Here is a 26,460-nt window from a genome sequence, read left to right as displayed (position 1 = left end):
GGATCAGTGACACTGTTTGGGACGACAAGTATAGTGACAGCGACTTGATTTTCCACACAGTAGCTCTTTTTTTTTCACTCCGCCAGCCCGGGGGGGACCCAAGGCACAGCCCTTATTATGATTTGATGAAATAACCCCTCTGCCTCCCTTAAGCCCATCCCTTCGCTCAACGTACCCAGTGACCATCATGCCACTTTCGGAGCCTGGTGCACTTTCTACGCTGGAGGATCAGGAGTGATCCCACATGCACCTCCAACAGTTTTTTCTTGTGATTTAAGGGAGATATTATTCAGAGGCGGTGCTTGTTGGCTCTAGAGTAGCGTCGTAACGACACTTTCCCCCCTGTTGTAAGAGTTAGACCAGGGCCAGAGTTGGTACTGGGGGGTCGCTTATAGTTTAGTACTTTCCTGTGGGGTAATTGGTGTTTTTTATTTTTATTTTTATTTTTTTTAAAAATCCAATTACATTTTTTTTAATTTTCCCTCTGTTTATTTTATTTTATTTTTTTTATTTCCTGCTTATTTGATTACCGCCACTCTCTCCTTCTGAAGATCTGACACCCCTTGGAGATTTTTTTTTTCTCCCCCCTTTCAGAACATGTACAAACTATATATCGGGAATTTAAGTCCTTCGGTCACTGTCGAGGACTTAAAGCAGCTTTTCGTGGAGAGGCATCTACCAGTGCCCGATCAGATCCTACTGAAATCCGGCTATGCTTTTGTGGACTTTCCCGACCAGAACTCGGCCATAAGGGCTATAGAGACTCTTTCTGGTAAGTGTGGATTTGATAAGTGATGCTGTTGGTGACAGGGAAATTCACAGCGCGTCAAAGTGAAAGAACGGGTTAAAACACAAGAGCACAGCGTGTCCAAAATATGAAATACTAAGTATTGCTTGTTATTTCTTTCTGTCTGGGACACTTTGTGATCACAAACCGTGTACCATCAGAGTTTAGATGAACGCACAGCACTGTACACTCCAATAATATGGAATAAATGATCAATCATCGGACCCACTCAGAGCTTTGGTGCCCGTTAGCCTAAAGACAACACCAGTCGTCGTAACGCGCACAATAACCTATATATTGGAGATTCCGATGGTGTAAAGCGCTACTTTGCAATCACCCGCTGGAATGTATGGGATGGTCTGATGGTTCAGGGTAGGCATAATTATTTTTCACTTATTTTTTATCTTGATTTTATTGACGACAGCAGAGCGAAGCGATCGCGGAAAACTTGTCAGCTCCGTGTTCCTCTGATGTCTAGGTATGTTTTTACGAGGTGTCTTGGAGGTAGGTCGTGGGGGTCCGGAGGAAAGGGCTAATAAACAGGTAGCTGAGAGGGGGGACGAGGTGAGACGCTAATTCCGTGCTGCGCCAGGCCACTCTAATAGGAACGAAACCCCGTTCAGAGCTTCACTCAGGAGCGCTTCAGATCCACTCCGGGCTGTGGCAACACTAAGAACACCTATATGGAACACAACGACTACACGCCATTCTCCTTTCAAACCTCTTTTGATGTTGCATTCTTTACTGGGAGCACAAAAAAAAAAAAACACCCCTCATTGCACTGTGAGGATTGTGGGAGTGGAAAGCATGGCTGCCCATTTCCCCCCATACTATAAAAGCTTATCATGCTTCACTTTGGGCGCTTGGGTTGCTTAAACCCCGAAATATTCCACTGTGGTTGTTTTTATTCTATATATACCAGTTTATCCGGATGCACAACGCGCCCTTGTAGTGTTACTTTTTTTTTTTTTTTTTTTTTGAAGGGGTCGGCTATTTGAATGGGGGACGCACCTACTTGGAGAAGTGATTCAAAGTGTGGCTGTGAAAGCCTACATGCTTGTATAGTTGCTTTCATGACGCACAAGCTAATGTTACAATATCAACTTTCGTCCCTACAGGTAAAGTTGAATTACATGGAAAGGTGATAGAGGTGGACTACTCTGTTCCCAAAAAACTAAGGTATGCCTACAATCTCTCCTTCTCTCCCCCCACACTGTCCTACGCTTATACTGTGCCCCATGGCAGACAGTGTGACCTGTAGGCTTCCGCTGTGAAATATAGCAAGCTGATTTCCCCTTCTTTTCTTGACTTGTGTGTGTGTGTGTGTGTGTGCGTTTTTTTTTGGTTTTTTTTTTTAAACGACAGCAGTTGCTCTTTAATTGGAGAGTATGTTCATGGCGATTGAACAAAACGAGAAACTGCGACAAATGAACAGCTCATTCCTATCACACACAACACACAACACACACACACACACACACACACACACACACACACATGGTGGCTGCTGCCATATCGCGTGATCTGCGGCAAGGGCCTGTCCCCACTGTTCCAAAGTGGATTCAAAGTTAGGCCACGCGTGGTGTGATTGTGTGATTGCATTTCCCCCCCAGAAAAGACTCCAATCGGGCTGTATCACAAATTGCTGTTCAATATGTCATATTGTTCATAATGTGAGGTTTTGAATGTTAACACTGCAACGTATGATGCGATGAATACCAATCAGCGTCGCGTCTCCTCGCCACTGTGGACGCAATATCGTGCGTTTGGGAAGATTTGTGAGGTAATCTATAGGTGACTTTAAAATAAACAGTCCACGTTGCGTTGGGGGTCTTGTGAACATTTTGTATGCATTCTCTCCACAAATTGTATTTACGAGCTTATAATTACGTGGAAATAATTAAGCAGGCCTTTTTTTTTTTCTCCACGTAACGTGCTCTGCGCGTAAGGAGCTCATTCGCCTGTGGGACACAATGCAGCCTATACACTCACAGCACGTATGGATCCACCCCCCCCCCTTTTTTTTTTTTTCATGACAACGCCTTTTGCTGTGCAGAAAGACTACCTTGCGTGACAACAAGGTGAATATTCAAGCCCCTTGTGGAGGAACACGTGACCCAGACTTTACGCGCTCCCAGTATAGTTCCTTGTTTCACCCGAAAATCTACACTGTTCCTGTTTTACATCTGCTTTTAGTTGTTTGCGTTACGCTGTAGTGGAAATGCACGTTTCTAACGTGCTCATGGCCGAGCTGCGGTGTTGTTTCCTCGCTTTATGACTCGATTGGAAAGCCTTTTGTAGGCTGCTGGGCGCAAAATGGTGTAGAAGGCTGCGCCACTCCCCACAGTTCATGTGCGCGTAGAGGCCATGGTAATGTTGGAGATCCTCATAATGGCTGCCATGATGGCCAAGCACGCTGCTTCGGCTATACAGAGCGTTAGATGGAGGAAATTTCCATACATGTGCCTGCATGTGTTCCATCGGTAGAGCTGCTTTCTCGTGTGTTCGAGCTCACAGCAGACTTCCCTTGAACAAAAAAAATCTTCGCCTTATCAACTCATGGCGACCTGACATGAGTGCTGCGTAAAGACGCTTACAGGTGTTCTTTTTGAATTAAGGCGAAATCACACGTTTAAAAGGTTTATTCTCCTCCCATGTGAATAATTTAATTCAAGCCCCACGTTAAATGTGTCTTTACAATTAGAGATTTTCAGGTGCAATTAAAACTATTGTTCCGTGACCATTTAAATAATTTCAACCTATATAATGCGTATTTTGTGGTGATTCCTAAAGGTCCACGTGGCGCACATTCTCAGTCTTTTACAATCTTTTTTAATGTGTTATTTCAAACCGTTTTAGTCTTGAACATATTAAGCAAGTGAGAAATTAGTTATTGCACATTTAGAAAGTATTTTCAAATAAAGTGTCTCTGCTGGTTGTTTGCTTTGCGATAAGCTGTGCATTGCCTTCATCAGTGGCATTAACAATTAGTTATAGAAATATTTAATAGAAAAATATCAGATTATTTTGTGTTTTGTTTGCCTATTGTGTTCGTTCTATAATAGATGTGGCTTTTGTAAATCATTTTGAATAATCAAGTAAATACAGAACTACGAATTAAAGTACATTAGAAGCACTGTTTATTTTTCAAACCTTGTTTAATTAAATTAGTTAAAGAAGTGTCAGTCTTCAGATTATTTAGAGATTTATAATTTTAGCATAAATAAAAGAAATTATTAATTGTTAAGTAATTGGAGCTAAATGAAATTTGCAGAATAATTAATTGCAGTGTTTATCTTATTTCAAAAATAGTTTTTCAAAAATTAGAAAGTTGTTCATTGATCGATTGACACGATTAGTATAACAATAATGTAGGTTACTTGACTTGATATAAATTCATTTTGGATTTCAGTGCTACAATAACAGATTTGAAATTATTGAGTATTCTTACATGTAGTAATAAATCTTCCTATCACATAGTATGTAATTATTATTGTTGCTGTTGTTTTCACCTGAGGTTGTTATGTAATGTATATTGAATATATAAATTTAAGTCTTTTGATGGTTTAATTATCAAAATAAAGGAAGCACTAGGGAAAGTATATTCAAAGAGCGATTATAAATAATTCCTTCATTTAAAGTTTCCAGATTTGATTTGAAGAATAAGAATTATTTTGTTCAAAGGATTAAATTTGTTTGCTTAAAACTTCAGATCTGTTTTGCATTTAGTTGATCTTAATTTTGATACCAAAAATCAGAAAATAATAGTTCCGTCCAAGTTTTTACCATGCAAAGCAACAAGCATAAAGAATAATGTAGTTATGTCTATTGTAACTAGAAATAAATACTGGTGCAGCATAAATTTTAGTGTTGTTTGATGACCAAAGAGGTGATTTCTTGTTTCATATATAGGGACAAATGCATTTAAAGCTGTCCTCCTGAGGAACAGCTAACAGGCATTTACTTGCTTATTTAGCAGTGAAACAAACCTTATCTCCTCTTAATTATTTCTACAAGTTTTAACAACTGAGCAGCGAAAATAAAAGGGTGATGAATTTGTTATTGAACCCTGACTCTCGTGTTACATTAGTCCATTAGTTTAAATCACAATAAACATGGCTTGAATTCTATTGCTCACTTCATATGAATCTTCATATAAAGTTTGTATCTGAGTGTTATTTGATAAAAGCACATTGATTGTTAGATCTTCTTGTGAAAGGATATAAACCAAGACATGGGTGTAAACATCTGCATTGCAGCACAGTGGTGCACATGCAGATGTGTGTGTTGGGTTGTCAGCACACACTGAGTCACAACAGTGAAACATTATAGCCATCAGTTGATCCACTTTGAATCCATTAATACTCCCCAGTTTACCCTGGGTGTAGAGGAAGCTCTCCAAATCAGGCTCCAGTTTTGTCGGGATGGCTCCCCTTTAAAACCACATCCGCTGCACCCTCCTCCTGACTCCTCGTGTGTCCCCTCACCTGTCAATGAGGCACAGGGATCGCACAACGTGGAGTGAGAGAAGCACACTTGCAATGTGTCTTTGGACTATGCTCATTACTTTGTCAAAGAGCGTTTCACGGATGTCTTTTTAACTTATGGTTGGTCTGTCTTGATTTTTGCTTATAAAGGGTGAAGACGAGGTTATAGTTTGTGTTACCGAACAATTTATGTCTGGCTGAGTCCCTGTGTTGTAAAGTAATGTTGGTAAGATGTAGAAAACGACACCTTGTTTGATAGTTCTTCATTTACACGGGAAAGGATTTTTTTTTTACGTATCTTGACTGAAGTCTTTGATTTTTTTATTGCTCTTAATTATATCCCCATATCCCACTGCTTCTAAATTTGTACAACATTTAAAGAGTTTTATTAAGGCAGAGTAGCGTATTTTTCTCCTAAAACTGCAACAGTGTGAATCAAAAAAACTGTTTGCGTGACTGTCTTACAAGAGTTTGGATGTCTTCTGTTATCAAATTGTGCATCAAAGCATACAGGACATTATTTATTAGTCAAGTATCATTCACATTCCACTGAAACCTGTTGCATGACTGTTGCGCTGCTGCAGCATTACAGTATATTGATTTAACCAGTTTTGCTAACTCTCACGTGCAGCAGTGAGGTGATGTGGAAGGCGTAAGTGATGAAAATAAAACATGATCTTTTTGTTTTTTGTGCCAAATGTAAAAAAAAAAAAAAGTAAGTAGCATTTTTATCTCGAAGTGGTTTCACTTCAGGGAGAGTGATTGAGGTCCTGACTGCTGATTGTTAAAGCCACACACACACAAAGATAGGCACACATCCATGACGCTGGAAGTAGAGTAAAAATAATTTACTGATCAAGTTTACCGTTCAGAAAAATCCTGGCAGATAGTCCAAAATTCGACACGCAAGGTCTAAATCCAAAGAGAAGGCAGAAGTTGAAAAAAGCAGATAAACATTCACAAGCAACAAGGGAGGCTGGGGACCGGTGACACAATGCTACGACACAAAGTGGCACAGAGAAGAAGGAGAGCATGGACTAAATACCACGAGAGGTGGGAATAAACGTGACACAGGTGAGTGTAACTAGGCAATCACCGTGCGAGGAAACACAGGAGGAGCAGGGGATCTGAAATGAGAGGGATATGAGTCACAGGACCGAAACGGAGATGATAACAGACTGATAATATTAAAACATGACTTAAATAACCTGGTGAGACTCCACCCCTTGTAATGGGTGGTAGGGTGTGTGGGCTCTGTTGATCAACTGTCCACTTGCATGTGTCATGTTCAGCACGGATGCTCGGGCAATGTCAGATGAAGTCTTGTACCAAAAGGATGTTAAGCTCCCTCTTCAGGTCAGAGAATAACGTGGCTTGATATACTGTATGTATTCAGATTGAAATGGCGAGGGAGATTAGAATAGCTTGTTAAGTACATACTCAACCAATGAGGTGTTTTACCACGATGCAGAGTTATGGGCGAAGAGTCAGCACAGTCAAGTTTTCAACCCTTGGTTCGTACTGAAGGTTAGAGCGCGGATGACACCTGGAGGAGAGACTACCAGGGACCCTGTCGAGAGCAGGAGACTTTCTAAAAACTGGCCGTATTATAGCAAAACCACAGGCGGAAAATACATGAGACACAGAAGAATAAAGTGGACCATTTTAGGAAATCTGTCAATCATAGGTAGGATAGTAATTTTACTTTTCGAGGTTGTACGTCCAGAGATCTGAAGTCTGACAAGCACTGATATGGAATTAGAAATGGCTGCAGCAACCCAGGATGGAGGAGGGGTTAGGTGGCGGGGAATTGATGAGACATTTTCAGATTCCGGCTTAATCATGAATGACGACCAACTGAGGACAATCATTGTTCTTCCAGCACCTGGATGTCAGAAGAGGAAAGAGGTATAGGTCCAGTGAATCAACACTGATGTAAACAACCAATCTGGGGGAAACCTGTCCTGCACTTGAACATTGGGATAAGCTACTCTGCTCTGTGCACCAAGTTACTACTCCAGTCATGCAGGAAGACAACACTATATACAGGTCAGGCGCGTAGAGACAGGAAATAGTGTCTTTCTGAATGTTCTGAGAGCCAGCAGTGGAATTAATAGAAATATATTTTAAAATGCTGGCATTGAGATACGAGGCAGCAGATATAGGACAGGTTCTTCTGTCAAGATTGTTAACGGTTGCTACACCCCCTCCAGCAAGAGACTTAATTCCTACAAGTTAGTCTGGTTGGGGTTTGTTGAGTGAGAGCAGAATGCAAAATAACCCCAACATTCAGGGGGGATGATGCTCTACAGATGATGTGTGATAGAGTGGCTCAGGTAACCAAGAGGCAGCTGATAAACTGTAGGATAATAGATTGTCACTTTTCTGGGAAATTATTTTACGTTGCACCAGATATGAGGGTTATGGTTAATTACACACATTAGTCTCAGAATGATGCTGTGTGTGTAGGAATCAAACTGGTGAAAATGTTTTCAGTGTAATTTCCTGCCTCAGCAAGCTGGACTGGCTGGGCGAGGTGCAAGATCTAACATGGGAGTCGACCTGCTTTGGCTTCTGAAGGGATGAGTAAGGTGACTTTTCAGGCTCTGTGTCTTAAAAACAGTCCTTAAGACTTTCTTCTGCCCCAGTCATAATTAATGTTGAGACGAGAAGAATCTAAGTAGAGAGACAAGCTGTATTGTGGTTAGATAATTTTGAGCTGACTCAGACTTACCTTCTCACTGACGAGTCTCTAAACAGGCACCAGTAGACAAACTGGGTTGCTGTGGATATAGAAACCCTTATGTAGTTGACTCTTCAGGAGTTGCATGAGGTTCTCTACCACAGCAGAGGGTGCCAGGCCAGAGATGGTGGAAGGGTCTCTTTGCTGAGATTAACCACAGGAAGAACTAGCTAAAGTGCACCCCTTGTGTCTTACAGGGACACAGGGGGCGCACTTGAACTATTTCTCCTTTTCTCCGATGCTTTATACTGTATATTAGTTGGAGATAAGAAGTATCAGCAATTCAGTGGAAGAAAACAGCACCTTTCTTCTCCCTTTGTTATTATGTGGTACATCATAGTTAAGCCTCTCTAGCACTTATTTAATGATGAGAGTAATTGATGGACAGGCCATGTCTGAAATAAAATAAATTCTTATCGATTGAAGATGAGCACCCTTGATTTGAGACTCTAATCTTTTATGGACTTGATGTAAACAGCTTGTGCTGGTAGGAATATTTTTAGCTTAGAAGATTATTGGAATTAAAACTTCTGAATGACCAAAAATGTTTTTCCAAGAATTAATAAGTAAATTAATTTGTAAAACATTTTTTCTTTCCCATGATTTAATTTTCTGATGTCCACCAGGCAAAACATATCAGAACCAAAGTCTCCCCCTCTTAATCTTCCTCTGTGTTTCCTGATCGTGTGTACTCGTGAACTGTTCTTTTTTCCTACATCACAGTCATGCGATTCTTCCTCCTCAAAGTAACGACAGTCTCTTCGTTCCCCTCAAAACAGAGCTGCACGCAAAGTGGCATGGAAGACACAAACACCAAGCCAAGACACACTGTAGGTCACAACCAGACGAGCTAAAACCACAAAACAATGTCTGTGTCCATTGTTTGGGCACATTAGGGTAATGAGAGAGAGAATACAAAAAAACCTTGTCACAGAAATTTGCAGGCAGTGTAAAAATCATGAAAATGAATCATTGAAATGGTTTGAAGGCAAGCCCTTGGTATATGAGAAAACTCTTAGTTTTAGTATTTTTTGAAAGCTAAATTTGTGACCATCTCTACAGTCCTGTGCACGATATACTGACGTTATGAACAGATGTTTGAGGATGCTGTTTTTTGCTAAGCAAATTTTGATGTATCGCTGGAATATTAAATGTGTTGCATGTGAATATTTAATGAATTATAAACCATGATTATGAGCAGCACAGTTGTACTGAGATCTTTTTTGGGGGGAAGTAATTTGAAGATGTAACAGCTGCTCTGTCTCTCCTTCCTTTTCTATGTCCCTCTGCTGCTCAGTCTGTCTCTATTTGTGTGTGCAGCATGTTTTGCGTTGTGGGTGGGGGTGTTATGCACATACACACACACACACACACACACACACACACACACACACACACACACACACACACACACACACACACACACACACACACACACACACAGACACACACACACACACACACACACACACACACACACACACACACATATACAGTATATACAGTATATATATATATGTGTGTATATATACAGTATATATATGTGTATATATGTGTGTGGATATATATATATATATATATATATATATATATATATATATATATATATATATATATATATATATATATATATATGAGTGTGTGTGTGTGTGTGTGTGTGTGTGTTCACATACAGTTTGAGGATGACACTGGAGAAACAGAAAAGCTGTAGTGAATCCCAGCTGAATGGTACGTGCCAGATGTAAACTTACATCTCACCTGTCAGTGTGCCAGTGCTCCGAGTGCACACCCAAGGGCGTGTTCTCAATGAAGATTCAGCAGCTGAAGCATACAGCAGGTGGCATTTCTCACACAGACCCAGTCCTTGTCCGGCTTCAGCACCATTATAACTCCATTGCTCCTGCTGGAACTTTAAATCGCTGATGGTTTTTGAACAGGTGAAATGAATATGGTGAACACTTCTAACCAGCCAGTCAGAGTAAGCCCCAGGCTGTAATACTCACATGCTGCAAATCCCATGCAAGTGTGTTGAGTGGTGGAGATCAGACACAAAAAAGGCTGTGACTAAACCTCGACCTCATTCTCATTTTTTTATTCACTTACCTTGCTTGTAATGTTTCAGGCGGGGGCCGAGCGTGTGGGTGCAGCGTGCACCCCTACATTTCTGTCTGGTCCTTGGTGCAGCCATATAGAAGGCGATAGGTAGTTGGATTTTTACCTGTGCCAGGAGGATGATGTTTTTCACACGTCTGTTTGTTAGAACCATTGTGTGGATTTTCATAAACCCCAGTGGAGGTTGGATCTTGATCCAGAACAGACCCCATTATATTCTGAAACATTGTGACAAATTTTTGACATTTTCTTTCATTTATTAAAGAAAGTAGCGTGTGGCTCCTGAGGAAAAATGTCTGCCATACAGAATATGGTATCTAAATGAAATCCAGCTCCATCAACGGGATATATCACTGTTAGAAATCAATTTGACTTAAAAATAAATTGGGGTTACTGGGCTATGGCTTTGGTTTTGGATCAGGTTTGACTTGTGGTGCATAACATCTTTTGCTGGATAGTAAATAATTAATAAAGCAACACAAATTTATGAAGATAAACAGGAAATTGTGGTAAATGGCTGCAAAGGATATGCACTTGAAATATTATTCTTCAGCTGAGTTTACATAACTGTCTAAAGTAAGTTTAGAAACTTCCCGCTGGATTGCTGCTAGATCTCTTGCTTCCAACACATATTAAAATGCCACAGAGGAGTGATGTAGTAATGATTGTGGGAGACCTCATGGGTACACACTGTGTGACGTGGAGACCACTTAGTGTAACATGGACCGCAGTTTAGGCACAGAATAGAGAGAGGTTAGACCAAATCAACTTATTGTACAAACACCCCTGTGTCCCGATTTAGAAATTACTGTTAATGGTTTTTCTAATATCAGTTTGTCTCTGTGATTATGTCAAAAGACATCCTCTGAAATTTGTATGATTATGATAAGGGAACAAAAACTGTACCACTTTGCTTTTGAGTTTGTCCATGTAAGTTTACAGGTTGAGTTGTTTTCACTTCCAGCTATGCAAGGTTAGGTTCTTATGTTGCCATGGAAACCTTTTTTGTGTGTGTTTTCCTTAGAAAACATGAATGATGGATATTTTCAGGAAATGAATCTGAAGTCCTTTGCTATCATGAAGAACACAAGATGTTCTGCAGAGGAACCGAAAAAACACGGGTCGAGTGGACAGCTTGAGAAGACAGCCTTCAAGGGTCTCTTGAGATCTTCTGATGTCACTGTCAGAACACTAAAATCACAGCGTGAATGTATTATGTACACCAGTCAGTTAAGGGACTTTGTAATTTACACCCATTTCCCTGGAGTTTGATGTATATAGTTGTAAAGTTAGGTCTACAGTCCAGCCATGCGCTCGTGGTTCCCAATAGGGGCAGTGCAGTGGTCAGAGTTCTGATTTTACGTGACAGTCAGTACATAGCCTAGTGTTATGCTTCAATAAAAATGCCAATGTAAAGCTATATCTTCTTGAGATCCTTGAGACTGCTTTCCTTCTTGAATGAAAACTGCAGCGTGCAATGTCCATTTGTGTCACAGCCTCGACCCCTTTCGTGATCTTTCTTACCCGTAAATCCTTTGTGAACTACCGTTTACATCCTTTTCCATATGTATGCAACAAAAGCTGGGACACCCCTCTCCCACAGTGCACCCACCTCAAAAGAGAACAATTAATCTACAGTAAGGTCCTCACACAGCTGAGCATCTGACACATCCTGGAGCACAGTCTGATGATTGTTTCCTCTCATTCGCGCTGACTTCCTCTCTGATGGAAGAGGAGGACATGGACAGGACTTCCCAGTCAAAGACACGTGCTTTCCCTACAGCAAGCCAATGCGTCCCCCTTTTGTGTGTGTGTGTGTGTGTGTGTGTGTGTGTGTGTGAGCGTGTGTGCGTGTTTATCTGCTCTTGTGTTGACAGAAATGAGAGCTGCTGATAGAGGGCAGCATTTACCCCCCTTGTCAGTGACGCTGGCTGGGTGAAAGCCGGCGGTTCTAGGGGCGGCTTCATCCCTCTCTTAGCAAAATCTGGCAGGATTCACACACAAACAGGATTTCTCATCAGAGACTACGGAAAAGGAAGCCATGTGTACTATAATGCCCATGTTTGATCTTATATTTGTGTGGATTCTTATTCATCCAGATGTTAGTTAAGAGGTTAGATTTAAGGTTTGATCTATCACTGAGATTTTGGCTTGATTTTTACACTCAACACTCTGATGAAACCTTTTTTTATGTGCATTCAAACTTTCTATGTTTTGAGTCACAGGAAATGATCCAGTTTAAATAATTTAAACAGAGTTCCCAGGTTAGTCTGTCAAAACTGGAAAATGAACTGTTCTGTCGTCTCTCAGTACCGCATCATGCTGGTCCTTTCATTTTCTTCATATCAGTTGCAAATTTGTGAAAAGCAGCCAAAGTGATCTCTTTTCCATCCCAATAGCATCTGTCCTCCTGGTTAACTTTTCTTTTATAGAGAGAGCAGTTTGATGTCATACCAATGCTGGTAAATCAGGCAGCTGTTGGTTATACGTCCAAATAAGTGTTTATGTGAGCGTGCCATTATTAATCCTTTTTTTGATGCCTTGTTTCAAAAGGTATTACACAAAAATAGAAGAGGAAGGAAAAATCTATGTGTGTGTTTTTTAATGAATTTATTTCTTTTGGGTACGATATTTGATCTGATTGTTTATCCATTAATATGAGCTACACCCAACTGCTGATCAGCTCAACTTAGTATAATGGTGAGCTAGCATGCCGTTAGTGTCCTGGAATAGGATTTGTTATGTTTGGATGTGGAAAGTTTAGCTCTTTCTTCATGTTTTTAATAATAATTTAAACTTAGCTGAGCCAATCGTCTGTTGGCTGTAGCTTCATATTTAGCGCACAAACATGAGTGGATTGATGTGCTTGAGTGACTCTAAGTGAAAGTGAATAAATGTTAAATTTTTCAATGAGTCCTTTAATGACGCTGTCAAGAGGAGAAGCTGCTGTTGTCTTAAACCCATTGTTGGCCACCCAGCTCATGATTTCTCTCTAACTGAGCCGTAGCAGCAGTTTCAGGCCGTCTGTTAGTTTCATCAGAAGTCGTGTGTTTAGCCATTGGCAATTGTGATATGCCGTAAACCATTGTTTAACGCAGCTGTGCTTGATCCTGATTATGATTTGCTGAGCTGAGAGATGAGTTGGGTAAAGTGGGCTAAGCAGGTGCAAGAGAGTAGGAAGGCTCCATCTGTCTCCTTCCCAAGTGAACAGCACATGCCAATACCCGATCGCAGTATGAGAGACGGAAGCAGCATGTGTACGTGAAGAGAGGCTGCAAGGAGAGCGGCTCAGTACTGGATCGGATGATGCAGCGAGCTGCACATGCAGAGGTTGTGAGCATTAAAAAAAAAAAAAGTTCACCCTTGTCTGAAATTTCCCAAGAGGAGCAGAATACTTTATCCTGAAGTGTTCAATTTGTGGTTGTCTCACTAAACATTTTATTCCCAGAGTTTCCCTTGGGTGTAGTAGCTGCAATGCTCTAATGTACATGAGGAGAGCTACGGCAGTCGTGAGGTTTTCAAGATTATTACGTTTCCCCCTTTTAAAGGTGCTCTCCTTACAAGTAATTTACCAGGCATGAAACGAGCAAAAAAGATGCTAGGATTCCTTCTAACTGGTTGATTGATTGAGTGGTCGGTGTATTGAGAGTTGATTCTTTGGCAGCTGCCGTGGCAGCATTGCAGCATCTGCGGCTAATGCATGTAAACAAAAGTATGACAGAGATTGACATGCTGACCCCTGTCAAATTAAATGAAGCACATACACATATTTAATTAAAACCGAAAATTGTAAAGATGGACTTCATTGGGAATGTAAATATTTGACGCTGAGGCAGTGACGCAGGACTTCTTGTTACAGGTTTGAAAACATTGAAAGCAGGTGATAGGGTCTTGTTCCTCTTACAGCCAGATAAAAATGGCAATTTTTTCTCCATACGTTTACTGAACAACATCCATTCTGTACATGTTGATCCTCATTAACTGTGAACAGTCCTCAACCTCCTTCCAAGTTCATGTTTTGTTTAATAAAAGAAGAAATATATTTGAATAGCACGGGGTGCACCAGGACGGGGGGCAGTGCTTTGCTTAGGGGCACCTCGACAGTGCTCAGAGGTGAACTGGCACCTCTCCACTGCCAGTTCACACTCCAAATGTTTTTGATTCACATGGGACTTGAACTAGCCGACCTCCGATATCCAGCCTTGGGCCCAGCGGACTTATCTACTGCTGCCCTAAAATGTCATGTTTCCTACCTAAATTCACAGAAACCAAATTGCTGCTTTAGACTGAATTAAAAATGCTCTGTTGTTTTTTACAGCCATATTTATTTGTTAAAACGGTTTTTATCACGTGGTGAAAAAAAAAAAAAGTAGCAGCCAAAATTTTCTTAGTTTGCAAAAACAAGAAAATTACAGCAGTAAAAATATAATTTCACACACCATTGTTTTTATAGTCTTCTAACTTATTTTTCCATTTCTCAATTAACACGTGTTTTTACACCTCTAATATCTGAAACTGAATCCTAGTTTATACTCATGAAATACAAATGACAGTGTTGTGTAATCTACCAATCTGTCCAATCTGTCTGTTATAATGATAAAACCCTAATCAATATTAATTATTATTACAATTATTATTAGCACCATTTATCCTGTCTCTAACTGCGTATCCTCACAGGGTCGGGGGGGCAAAATAAGGCAAAAGGTGGAGTACACCCTGGGTACTGTAGAACCCCGGGTGTATATATTAGTGTACTGTACACTAAAAACATTTCCCCTAGGATTATTTTAAAAAGGAAACAAAGACCACGTCTATGTGATGTCTGTATAAAATACTGTTAAATACTTTAAATAAAAATAAAAGAACATGATACAGACTTCACAGGATCACATGTAAAGAACACCTCTGGTTCAAGATTGGAATGAGGGTTTAGCGGAATGTAGTGTTTTTAATTTCAAATATCAGGAGAGATATTTGCTTTCTGGAAAATTTGGCAAATCAGCTTCAGAACAGAATTTTTTGAATTTTTTAATGGACTAATATAAAATTTGACTTTAAAGCAAACGATAGCGTTTATTGTCGCCCTTTTGCACACATTTTCAGGACTCTCCTGGCACAGAGGAGTAGCGCAGAATGAATCCGGCTATAAGTGAGCGGATGTAAATAGCATCCAGCTCTATGTAATGTACTGTAAGCTGAATGTGAGCTGCCCTATCAGATAGTGTAACAGAGACAGGCGGTTTATTCTTAGTAGAGTCGTGGTTACCGCTAGTGGAATTCTTCAACAACAGTAGACGTCTCTGTGTGCATGTGTTCATGTCATTGCATGTGTGTGTGTGTGTGTGTGTGTGTGTGTGTGTGTGTGTGTGTGTGTGTGTGTGTGTGTGTGTGTGTGTGTGTGTGTGTGTGTATTTACAGTGCCGCTGTGTTCCTGCCATTCCCCAAGCTGGAGGCAACAGTTCATTTCAGAGATGATTTTTAAGATGGTCTTGTTTTAAGTGGTGCAAGCAGGCAATCCAGCTTCCGACCGCTTGATGATACAGAGGAATAAATTAGAGGTATAGAATGACAGGCTTCAAAGGACAAGTGTGATGTCAAAGAGACAGTGGTGTGGATGTGGAACTGATGGAGACGGCACATCAAACACGCCTGCGCCAGAAGAAAAGTCTGTTGTGTTCCGTTGGTCAAGTGTCGCTGCTGACCCTTTGATGGTCATATGTCAAGCTTTTTACAACATCACTGCTACCTTCTCATTGCTGCACATAATCACAAAAATACCCAGACAAACGCACACACACACACACACACACACGAAAATACACAGACACACACCCAGGATGTGATTTGGTCAATCAGGGTAGATTAAGGAAATGCCACAAACACCCATGTCTGACTTGTTTGTATTAACAGTGGTTGCTTTTTTTTTTTTTTGTAAGAAATTCAGAAATATTGTAGATTTTAATGCTGAAAATCTTTTTTTTATGCGGGTAATATAGCTGTAGCTGTGTATTTGTCAGATAGTCTTATCTGGAGTGTATTTCAAAAATCAAAATTTTTGACTAAGACTTCATATATGTGTGTTTCATTTTGGTATTTTGACTATTACAGTTTTCTATATATATTCATTCATTCATCTTCGTTATGTTGCTGGAGCCTATCCCAGCAGACTTGGGATGTGAGGCAGGGTACACTCAGAGCGCGACCCCTTATATATAACATTGTTTTTTTTATACATGTATACCAGGAATGATGTAATGTATATTTATTAGTAGCTCGCTGCTATAATGACAGCTTGTATGAATGATGGTACACCAACTCTTCTCTCTCCTGATGACTCTTGTTGTATTTGTGAATTGCTCAGATCTGCCAGACTTTCACACTGACTCAGTGCTTTTCAGAGCAGTTGTTGTGGCTGTCTTAAAGAATGAGCGGCCAGGTTTTCAGGTCACTCCTCATTCCTTATAGTCCCTCCAGCGTAGGAGAGGACCAGAGGGAGAACCAGACTGGTATGTTTTCTGTCAAGAGTGATGAAAGCAGGCGGCCCTGTAAATGCTTACAGATTTGTTTTTTTCGTTTCTGTGTGGAGGACAATCGTAAGCTGGAGCTGGGATGGAAATATTTGTTAAATTAGTGGATTGCAACCATGAATATCCACTAATCAGAGGTCATCTTTCCTTTGAAACTTTCAGACTCTGTGCTTCAGAAAAAATTGCTTCCTACAGTTTGATTGTATTAAAAATTTGAGATTTCTACCTTGAAATGTTTTTTTTTTAGTTTGCATTCAGTAAAATCACACAGGGAATACTAATAACAAACAGACCTGAATCGTTGTAGAAGCAGCAGAGTTTGCAAGTTGAAGAATTGCAGATTTGGGCTTTATAGTTCTTTACCTGAGGCTTTTTTCACAATCACCAATAATTCTCTCTCACCTGCTTTGTCTCACTTTAAATCCTGCATCCCACACCTGCTTCACTCGGCAGTGGAGCTCTGGCTCTCAAACCACAGATATCGATGTCAACTCAGGATATTTTCCCTGGTAGTCATTGCATATCGATCTGGCCTGACACCCCTGTGAACGCTACCAATAATTGAATTAATCTAGAATCACACTGCTTAAGGGCATCATCCAAAATCCAGTTTATTCACACCAACATTTTAAGCCATTTCAGCCATTTCAACCACAAGATTACAGTCCGGCTTGGATAAAGCGACTTCAAGCCACTTTGTAGCCACATGATGGTCTAAGATTTTGGAAGAAGTACGATTTAACTAACATGTCAGAGACTGTTACCTCTTTGACTCCACCCAGTGCAGAGGCACACACCCATAAATAAAACCAACTGCTCCTTTACAGATGCACTGAGGAAAATAGTGAGGATGAGTTTTTCTTTCAGCCTATCTTTTTCACCCCGGTATTCTTGCCCTCTGCAAACAGTAAATACAGTCTCTGAACTGGAACCGCTTTATTGATGTGAGTTTAACCTTAAACCTGTTTGCACACACACACACACACACACACACACACACACACACACACACACACACACACACACACACACACACACACACACACACACACACACACACACACACACACACACACACACACACATTGTGTGTCAGTAATTCTACTGCTCTGTTAATCTCTTGACGGCTTATTTAGGTTAGTTCACTTTATTTACTTTACTTCCCATTACTTTCACTTTTTTGTCTTGCATATCTGTTTAGGAGGCACCATGTTGAAATTAAATTTACAGTCTTCACATTGAATCAGCATAGATAAATGTTAGTATGTGGCTAAATGTTAGTATGTGTTAGTATGTTGCTTTTCATATTACTTTTCGCTCTATATTCAAATTTGTAATTAAGTAAATAATTCAGCTCCCAATAGTTTTCATTATCTATTTACTTGCTTATGTTCAGGTCAATTTGTTTGGTCTGCAACACACAAAAAATACAAAAACGACAAAACCAATTTTTTAAAAGTGAATTCAAGTAAAGAAGCTTTAAATCTTAACATTCAAAATGCTAATTGCTAAATTTTATTTATTGTGATGTGAATGTTCATTAATGTCCATTAACGTTTTGCAAAAAATGTATCTTTTATTCAGCTCTGAAATGATTAATTATTTAGTAATGACCTTAAAAACTCAAACGATAAGAAAATCAGGACCTACCCTGCAGATGGGGGGAGGTGGGGAAGGAGACAACCCGTATTAAAGTGTGTGAACAAGTGAAGCAATGCAGCGGTGAGACTGTTAGAGAGCGACCAAGACAGACAGGCTGTAGATGAGCTGGAGACAGACGGGAGACGAAAGCATAACAAATGGTTTGAGGGCTTGCGTAATGTTGAGTGTTGTTTCGTGCGGTATTGATCCAGGTTAACTCTGCCTCCAGCTTTGGCAGGCTGGCTCAGCCTCCCAGATACAGTATAATACCGTATAGTCGGCAGATTAAAGGATCAGACCAAAGGAACACACTGCACAACTCCAACATAAAGCAACAGAAGCAGCAGTGAGGAGCAGCTGACAGCAGACACACGCTGCACGACTGCAGTGTGAGCTGGTGTCCACCGTCCACCAGCTCTCAGCGCTGAGGTGTGTGAGGAGGAACAACTCTAGATGCATTAGTGGCTGCGTGTAGAGGAGACCAGTGACCTGTACATATACAATGTATTTGTGATTGTGTGTCAGCGACATTGCTGACAATGTTCTTTGTGATGGGGACGCAGAGAAGTCGGGCATATTTTTACGTATAGAGTGAAATCCGCTGTTCTGCTATTAACATTCACTGACGCGTTGAGACTGAGGGTATTCTACCACATGATTAAACATGATTGCAGAGTTTTGCTAGAATGGCTGTATTAACATTAATGTACCATAAAATGTAAACTTCATCATGAGAGAGTAAAAGGGTTCAAGAGATACATTTTGAGACCTGTTTCTGAATCTTACTAAATAAAAGTGAGCATTTTTATTATACACCTGCTAAAAAGAATATATAGATTCACCCTTGCTCACAGGTCCCTACAGTGAAGTAGGGACTTCCCTGCATGGATCTTTATTATCTCTTAACCTAAAGATTAGACAGGTGTTGTATGATCGTTGTCCATTTATCATTTAGTAGAAACACGTAAACTGTTCAATACGGGATATATTAGCATCCCACACAGTTATTTACAGTATTTTTCGCACTATAAGGCGCACCTAAATCCTTTAATTTTCTCAAAAACCGACAGTGCACCTTATAATCCAGTGGGCCTTATTTGTGAAAAAAGTTTTGGAATACCCCATCATTGAAGGTGCACCTTATAATCAGATGCACTTTATAGTCCAGTACGCCTTATAGTGCACTATTAATTTCCTCCGGGATTAATAAAGTATCTATCTATCTATCTATCTATCTATCTATCTATCTATCTATCTATCTATCTATCTATCTATCTATCTATCTATCTATCTATCTATCTATCTATCTATCTATCTATCTATCTATCTATCTATCTATCTATCTATCTATTACAAGTAACATTGTATATGTCCAAGTATATTGTAATTTAGTATATTGTAATTGTAAAATACAGTTAGGCAAAGCTGCTGCCTGTGACTCAGGGTAACTTTATAGTGAAATAGTTTTACAGTGCAGCAGAGTTTGATGCATGCAGGACAGGACAGAGTGGTGTGGCACACGACTCTGCAAGACTACTTCAGTCATCCTTCTGTTAATTTGTTTATTTGCTGTGACGCTCCAGGCTCATTGGGGAGGGTTAGGTTATCGTGACGCTAAATTAATATGGAATGTTGAAATCATAGCTCATTGAATTTGTTCTGCATTTTGCGGAATTAGCAGAAATTAGTGTGTTAAACTGTGTGTGTGTGTGTGTGTGTTTGTAAATATATACAGTATGTACATACACACACACACGCATGCATGCATGCACGAACACACACACACACACACACACACACACACACACACACACACACACACACACACACACACACAGACACACACACACACACACACACACACACACACACACACACACAAAGGACTGGATAATGTTTCGTTCCCATCCCATTAATAAGCCTGTACAAGTTCATTATATGTAGCTGTTGGGTAAATGCTCTTCTGTGTGATGGCCGATGGAAGATAAACATGTCAAGACAATATTTAAAGGACAGAATCACAAATCATAATTTGCCTCAAGCAGCACATAGGTGCAGGAACAACAGGCATTTGTGTCTAGTGGTTTAACCTGATATTGACTCATACATACTATGTTTAGAGAGGGAAGGAGCAGCTGCCATCTTATTACATTTCAACTATTTTTTTGTGTAAAAACTACACAAGGCAGATTTACTATTCAAAGCTCACCGTCTTAAAACATGCCTTAAAGGGACTTTGAAATATTTAAACTTGGAAAAGATCAGACGAGAATCGAAATGTTATTTATTTAAATGATCTGGAGTGAGTCAGTGTGTAGGTGTTGCATCCGGTTCTGCTCCCCATCCGTTTAGGTCTTCATGACATTTAACCTTAAAAACATTTTTCGCTCTGTTGCTTCCGCTTAGTAGTATCATATCATCACAAACCATTTATGAGTCACACGCTGCACATTCATTCAGTGATTTCTGCTACGTAGTCGTACACTGTCTTGGAAGAAAGTACAGCAAATCCTGAATGTCCATAAACTTTTCCAAGTTGGAAATGTAAAATTTAATTTTTGCTGTGTAAATATATGTTCAGATCCACACTGAGTGCTTTGTCAAAGGAAAGCACTTTCAATAAAATAGAAATGCTTAATGCCACAGCGATAAGGGCAGAACATTTTAAAAGACTCATTTCATTGGCTTAGTAGCATGACGGCAGAAAATTTATTTTGTGTCAGCTGGGCTCCCTGTGGCATTTTGCACCAACTGAAAATTAATTCATGGCAATTATATGTGAGAATGGAAAATCATTTTACATCCGCAACAGTATGTAAATAGCTTCAGACCTTCCAAAGGAACGTCTGTATGTGCATTATCTTCCTCTGAATAACATCGTTATATCCTGACTATGTTATCTGCATGCCTCTGAGCATGAAGGGAAAATCGTAACCAGCTCTTGCAGATAGAGATTTGGATACAACTGATAATGACTGAGGTCTGAATCAGATTAAACATACAGCGCCTTGAGCTGCCTCTCACGTTGCATGAATGACTTGTTTTGCTTAAAGCATTAAAAAAAAAAAAAATTCTGCCAAGTCAAGTAAAAGTATGCTCCATCATGTGACACGTAATCTGTAATAGTCTACTTGAAATGTTCTGGCATTACTGTGAACTTTGTACAATATGCAATGTATGAAGACACAAAGTGCGGTCGCTCCTTATTTATGTTTTTCTGTTCATGTGGGCTTTAGGGAGCAGGAAAGCCGGTTGCCTGTGAGTCTTTTGGATGGTACCTTGGTACCACTGTAAAATAAACAAAAATAAAAACACATGCACGAAACAGAAGCAGGCAGGCAGGTGAGGGTGTTGAATTCTGATGAGTTCTCAGCTGCTGAGGGCTACAGAGGAAAGCACCTGAGTTCTGCACTGGGAGATGAGATGGTTAGCAACACCATGGAGCACAGCTTTGTTTACACTGCTGTACCAATAAAAATCTTTACAAATAAAATAAAGAAACGGGGAACAAAAAGGAATTGCTGAAATGTTTTTTATAATTGTACATAGATCAGCATTTTTATTAATTTTTCAGCATTTTTAGAGTTGTTAATTAATGCCCTAGTGGAATAAATGATTTCACAAAACTGAACAGAACTAAAACTGTGACCTGTACAAAATTACTGCGTTTTGCAAACACCATTTACTGTATGTTCCTTAAGATGAACCAAACATTGCATCTATTGTACTATCTTTACTCCTTCTGTGGAGAGCTGAACAATTTTCTCATAAACAGAATCAAGGTTTTCTTCTGCATTCAAAAACAACTGATATGACACCATCTGCAGATAGAGGCACTGAGTGTGATGTAACGTGTGTCATTCCTGTTTTGTTTAGTAAAGCTGCAAGAATTAATATTTTTAACATCCCACAGTGGATCGCACACTTTCATGCATGTGAAATGTTGCTCAAGGTGACACTTCAGCGGAGAAGAATTATGTAATTCTCGATACAGAACACTGCACTGTGAGTTAATTGTTTTGGATTCTTCATGCTAACTATGTTGCTTGGGTTCACATTCGGCGTGCAGCTGTGAGTGTCGGTAACACCTGAAGCAGCTGTCTTCAGGAAGTCTGAATGCCCTTGAACAAAAACTCAACTGAAACCCAGGCAAAACTTCATTCATTATTCATTATTCATTTTGTATGCAGACCCGCTCTGACTAAAAACAATGTGCATGCAATTATTTTCTTTTAATTAAGTGATCAAAAAGGTAGAAATTGAACATTCATTACCTCTTTTTGCCATTCTTCAATTAGAATCACCTTATTTCCAGGAAATGTCTTGAAAATTAACTTTACTATAATCTGTAATACACTGATAATTATGTTTTAGCCTTACCAGGTCTGTGGCCACACAGAATAAATTCCATTTTTTTATGTGCACTCAGAGGAGTTCTGTCAGCTCTTCCTGCCATTAAGTAATCATATACTTAAAGGCTTGAGGGAACAACAACAAACTGTAGCAAGAGCTTGTGGTTACAATGCACCTTTACATACAGTGGTTGTCGTGGTAACATGGATGCTGAGAATTTGCCTCAGGGTTTGTTTCTCTTCTTTGAGGACTAATAAGGAGAACTATTTGTTGCTTAAGGGCAACAGCAAAACCACCTACTAAATTCACACAAATCTTGTTATCTCTGCTCCACAACAACAGATATGCCTTAAGAGGAGGGGGAGCACTTCACAGAAAGGGTCTCCGCTCCATCCTTATTAAAACAGTCGGATACTATGGGAGTTTATACATATACATACATACATACATACATACATACATACATACATACATACATACATACATACATACATACATACATACATACATATATATATATTTTATCTTTTTTTCCCCTCTCAAAGTCAGACACAAGAAGTCCACGTGAGTGCAGACGCAGTCCAATGAGAGACTTTGTACTGCACGGAAAATAATTGATGACTTTCAAATTGAAAGATGATGTGGCCTTCAACACTGCAATACCACGCAGATAATTTAAATGTATAGTGCACCTTCGCTCATCAACGCTCGCGACTTCACCTCATTGCTGATGTTTGGTAGGCAGTCACATGATACCATACGTGCATTCTATTGGCTGACAGCATCCAGAAGTGCGCTCCTCTCCGTGAGTCTCGGACTCACGTGACACACAAAAGTGCTTCAAACAGTCGATAAGAGTGTGGGAAAAAGTAATACAGATAGAAGGTGGTTTAATATCAGTATGAGGATGGTTCGTAAATGTTTAAACTACTATAAATAATAAGATAAATAGCTAGTCGCACTATTGCGGAATTCACTAATATATATATATGTATATATATATATATATATATATATACACACACACACACATATATACACACACACACATATATTACTGTATATATATTGAGTGCCATTCTATATATACTGTGTGTGTGTGTGTGTGTGTGTGTGTGTGTGTGTGTGTGTGTGTGTGTGTGTGTGTGTGTGTGTGTGTGTGTGTATAATATCAATGAATTTGTAAGATGATGGTCTGATTGGTGCATAATCTACAGTGGGATTTATTTCCTTTTTTATCTGCAGTGTTGAAGGCCGTGTCCTCGTTCAATTTGAAAGTCATCAATTATTTTCCATGCAATAGGAAGTCTCTCATCGGATTGCCTCTGCACTCACGTGGACTTCCTGTGTCTGTTGTGTCATCAAGTTTTCAGTGGGAACAATTTGCTTCATTGCGTAGATGAACACAGGGAGGGATGACAAATACAAATTTGAATTAAATACTATCCAGTTTCATTACTCGCTGTTTTATCCAGGGTGATGAATAATGTTTTTACTACCTCCAGTGAGGTTTTATCACCTGTGGCCATTTGTTTGTCAGTTTTTCATCAGGATCATGCAGAAACCATGGAATGGAATAAGTTCAGCAGAAGGATAGGTTTTAGTCTAGACCAGAAATCATCACACCCGATAAAGAGACACCTTCTGTATTCTTTTCAGTTTAACTTACAAATAGTTTTTTTCTTAATTGTAATAATTCATGTATCCGCATTTAAATATATTTTAATATGAGGTGGATGGCAATGCAAGTTCTGGTTACAGGGCAACGAGTTTGACTTTGGGTAAGACTTTTGGGCTTTGGCGGAGGTATGCGCTCTACTGAGTGCCATTCTAGCTCATTAAGCTTTAAATATGTGCCCGTACTGGTGTGAAATAATGGTTTGTAATCCAAGAATTTTGCACTCAGGACCAATTGGTGATGGTGTTCGCGGCTAAATGAACAAAGGGGGATATTATTATATTTATTATATTTTATCCGTGCTGGTGAATTTTCGGTGTAGAATCAATGTGGTGTGTTTGTGTCTTGTTGAGGAGGCTGTTTGTGTTTGTGTTGAGCTGTGTGAGGCCCTGTCCTCGACACAGACCTGGTTCACTGAAAGGCTATTTATTTTGTTCAGAGAAAGCCTTCCCGCTGGGCTCGGAGTGACGTGTCTTGTGAGGAATCTCTTGACAAAGCAGGAATGGAAAGGTAAACAAGGCTTTTAAAGGCATCATTAGAAAGAATCCTTGAAACGAGAAGGAAATGTTTAATCAGTCGAGTCTCTGCTGCAAAAAAAAAAGACAGGAAAAAGAGAAGTAACAGAGTGCACTTCTGACCAACTTTGCTTTCCTCTTTGTAAGAATGAACATTTGGGTCATTTTTCATTTAGCAACAATTCTCCCATTAAATATTTCAGTCTTGTCATTTGACAAATCTTTTAGGTGATGTGATTCCTTTTTAAAAAAATAGCATAGACAGAGATTAAATAGAGAACACCTGGAAACAGAGTTCACCACAAAAGCCATTAAATTAGCATAACACGTAGGAAGCGCTGCAAAATATTGAGATTTAAAGGTTTCGGGTAATATTTATTCTATTTTTTTTTAAAAAGCTGAGTAATTTCCAAATTTTGAATAACGTAATGTCAAGCTGTTCTTTATTCACTACAGTTGTTTAACAAAGTTACGGTAAGCCAGTGTTCTCATCTCCCCATGGAGATGAAAAGGTTATCCGTTTAGAGATGTTTTAAATGTACAATTTGTCCATTCAGTTTTCTATTATCATACCTTCATCTTTACCAACACTGCAGACCTCCTGTGTGATTAACAATCTCTTTCTCACCCGTCTGCTCTCATATTGCGGTTGTAACTGCATATGTTGTGCACTGAAATGCACATGTCTGTGTTTCTCACCCCGTGCAGGTGGGAGCAGTAAATATTCGCTTTCAAATGAACACAACCTCCTTCAGATATTTAAAGGCCAAAGCTCAGAGGCTTTATTTTTCTATTGGCAGGCTGCCCCAAACCAACTGCATGTTCTTTGGTTATATTTGCTAAACTTAAAGTAACCACTGATTTATTTATTTTTATATCATAATAGATAACAACACATCAAGTTATTCTTTGAACATCTACCCAAGTACATGCAGATGATGTCTCTAGTTAGATGGTGTATATTTTACAATGTATATTTGCTTGGTGGCATGCATTGCGGGCCGCTCCCTGCCCTGGAGACAGACAGAAGGCAGTGAAGTCACAGTTAGCCAGTGGCCACAGGCACGCTGGAAATGAGACCCTAAAGAACTGTGGGGAGGCGCTGTCACTTTTTCCAAGTGAGGGAGCTTCCGCTGCATATTTCAGACTGACAGACAAGCAAGTGGAGTTTAAAACATGTGCCAGCTACATAGAAAGAGTCCCGTTTAGGTAGCTGATGAGACTGTGCAGAAGACAGCACTGCTCTGCTGCAGTTCAGGGATGTGTAGTCCAACGTGACGTCAACGCTGGACTATAACAGCCTGCAGAAATACAATTATGTGTGTGTGTGTGTGTGTGTGTGTGTGCATGCATGCATATATACTGTATGTATATATATGACAACTGTAGTCCATTTACCATTTATTTACAGTGTATTGCAGTAACATTTACAGTAACAGTTTTCCTCACAGATTCAAGTTCAGTTTACGTTAATATGCAGTGATGTACTAACAAATCTGTATTATTGTGCTAATAATTTTTAAAAGTCCAGTGATGAACTTATGGCTCATTTCTAGTAATATTTTATATTTGTAAAATACAATGTCACTGTAAACAGATTTGTTATTTACTGCCAGT

General features: G+C 39.6%; 1 protein-coding gene across 2 annotated transcripts in view; it reads left to right on the top strand.

Annotated features, from left to right (window-relative positions):
* Positions 1-277: 277 nt before the first annotated feature.
* Positions 278-26,460, top strand: part of igf2bp2a (insulin-like growth factor 2 mRNA binding protein 2a) — a 48,229-nt gene continuing 22,046 nt past the window's right edge. For both annotated transcript variants that reach the window (XM_068329689.1, XM_068329687.1), the window contains exons 1-2: positions 278-772; positions 1,906-1,966. In XM_068329689.1, the coding sequence (XP_068185790.1) occupies positions 598-772; positions 1,906-1,966 (236 nt within the window). In that variant the 5' untranslated portion in view covers positions 278-597. The remainder of the gene's footprint in view (positions 773-1,905; positions 1,967-26,460) is intronic.

Source organism: Antennarius striatus, chromosome 12 (assembly GCF_040054535.1).
Source record: "Antennarius striatus isolate MH-2024 chromosome 12, ASM4005453v1, whole genome shotgun sequence".
Classification (NCBI taxonomy): domain Eukaryota; kingdom Metazoa; phylum Chordata; class Actinopteri; order Lophiiformes; family Antennariidae; genus Antennarius; species Antennarius striatus.
This window is presented reverse-complemented; position numbering and strand designations above follow the sequence as displayed.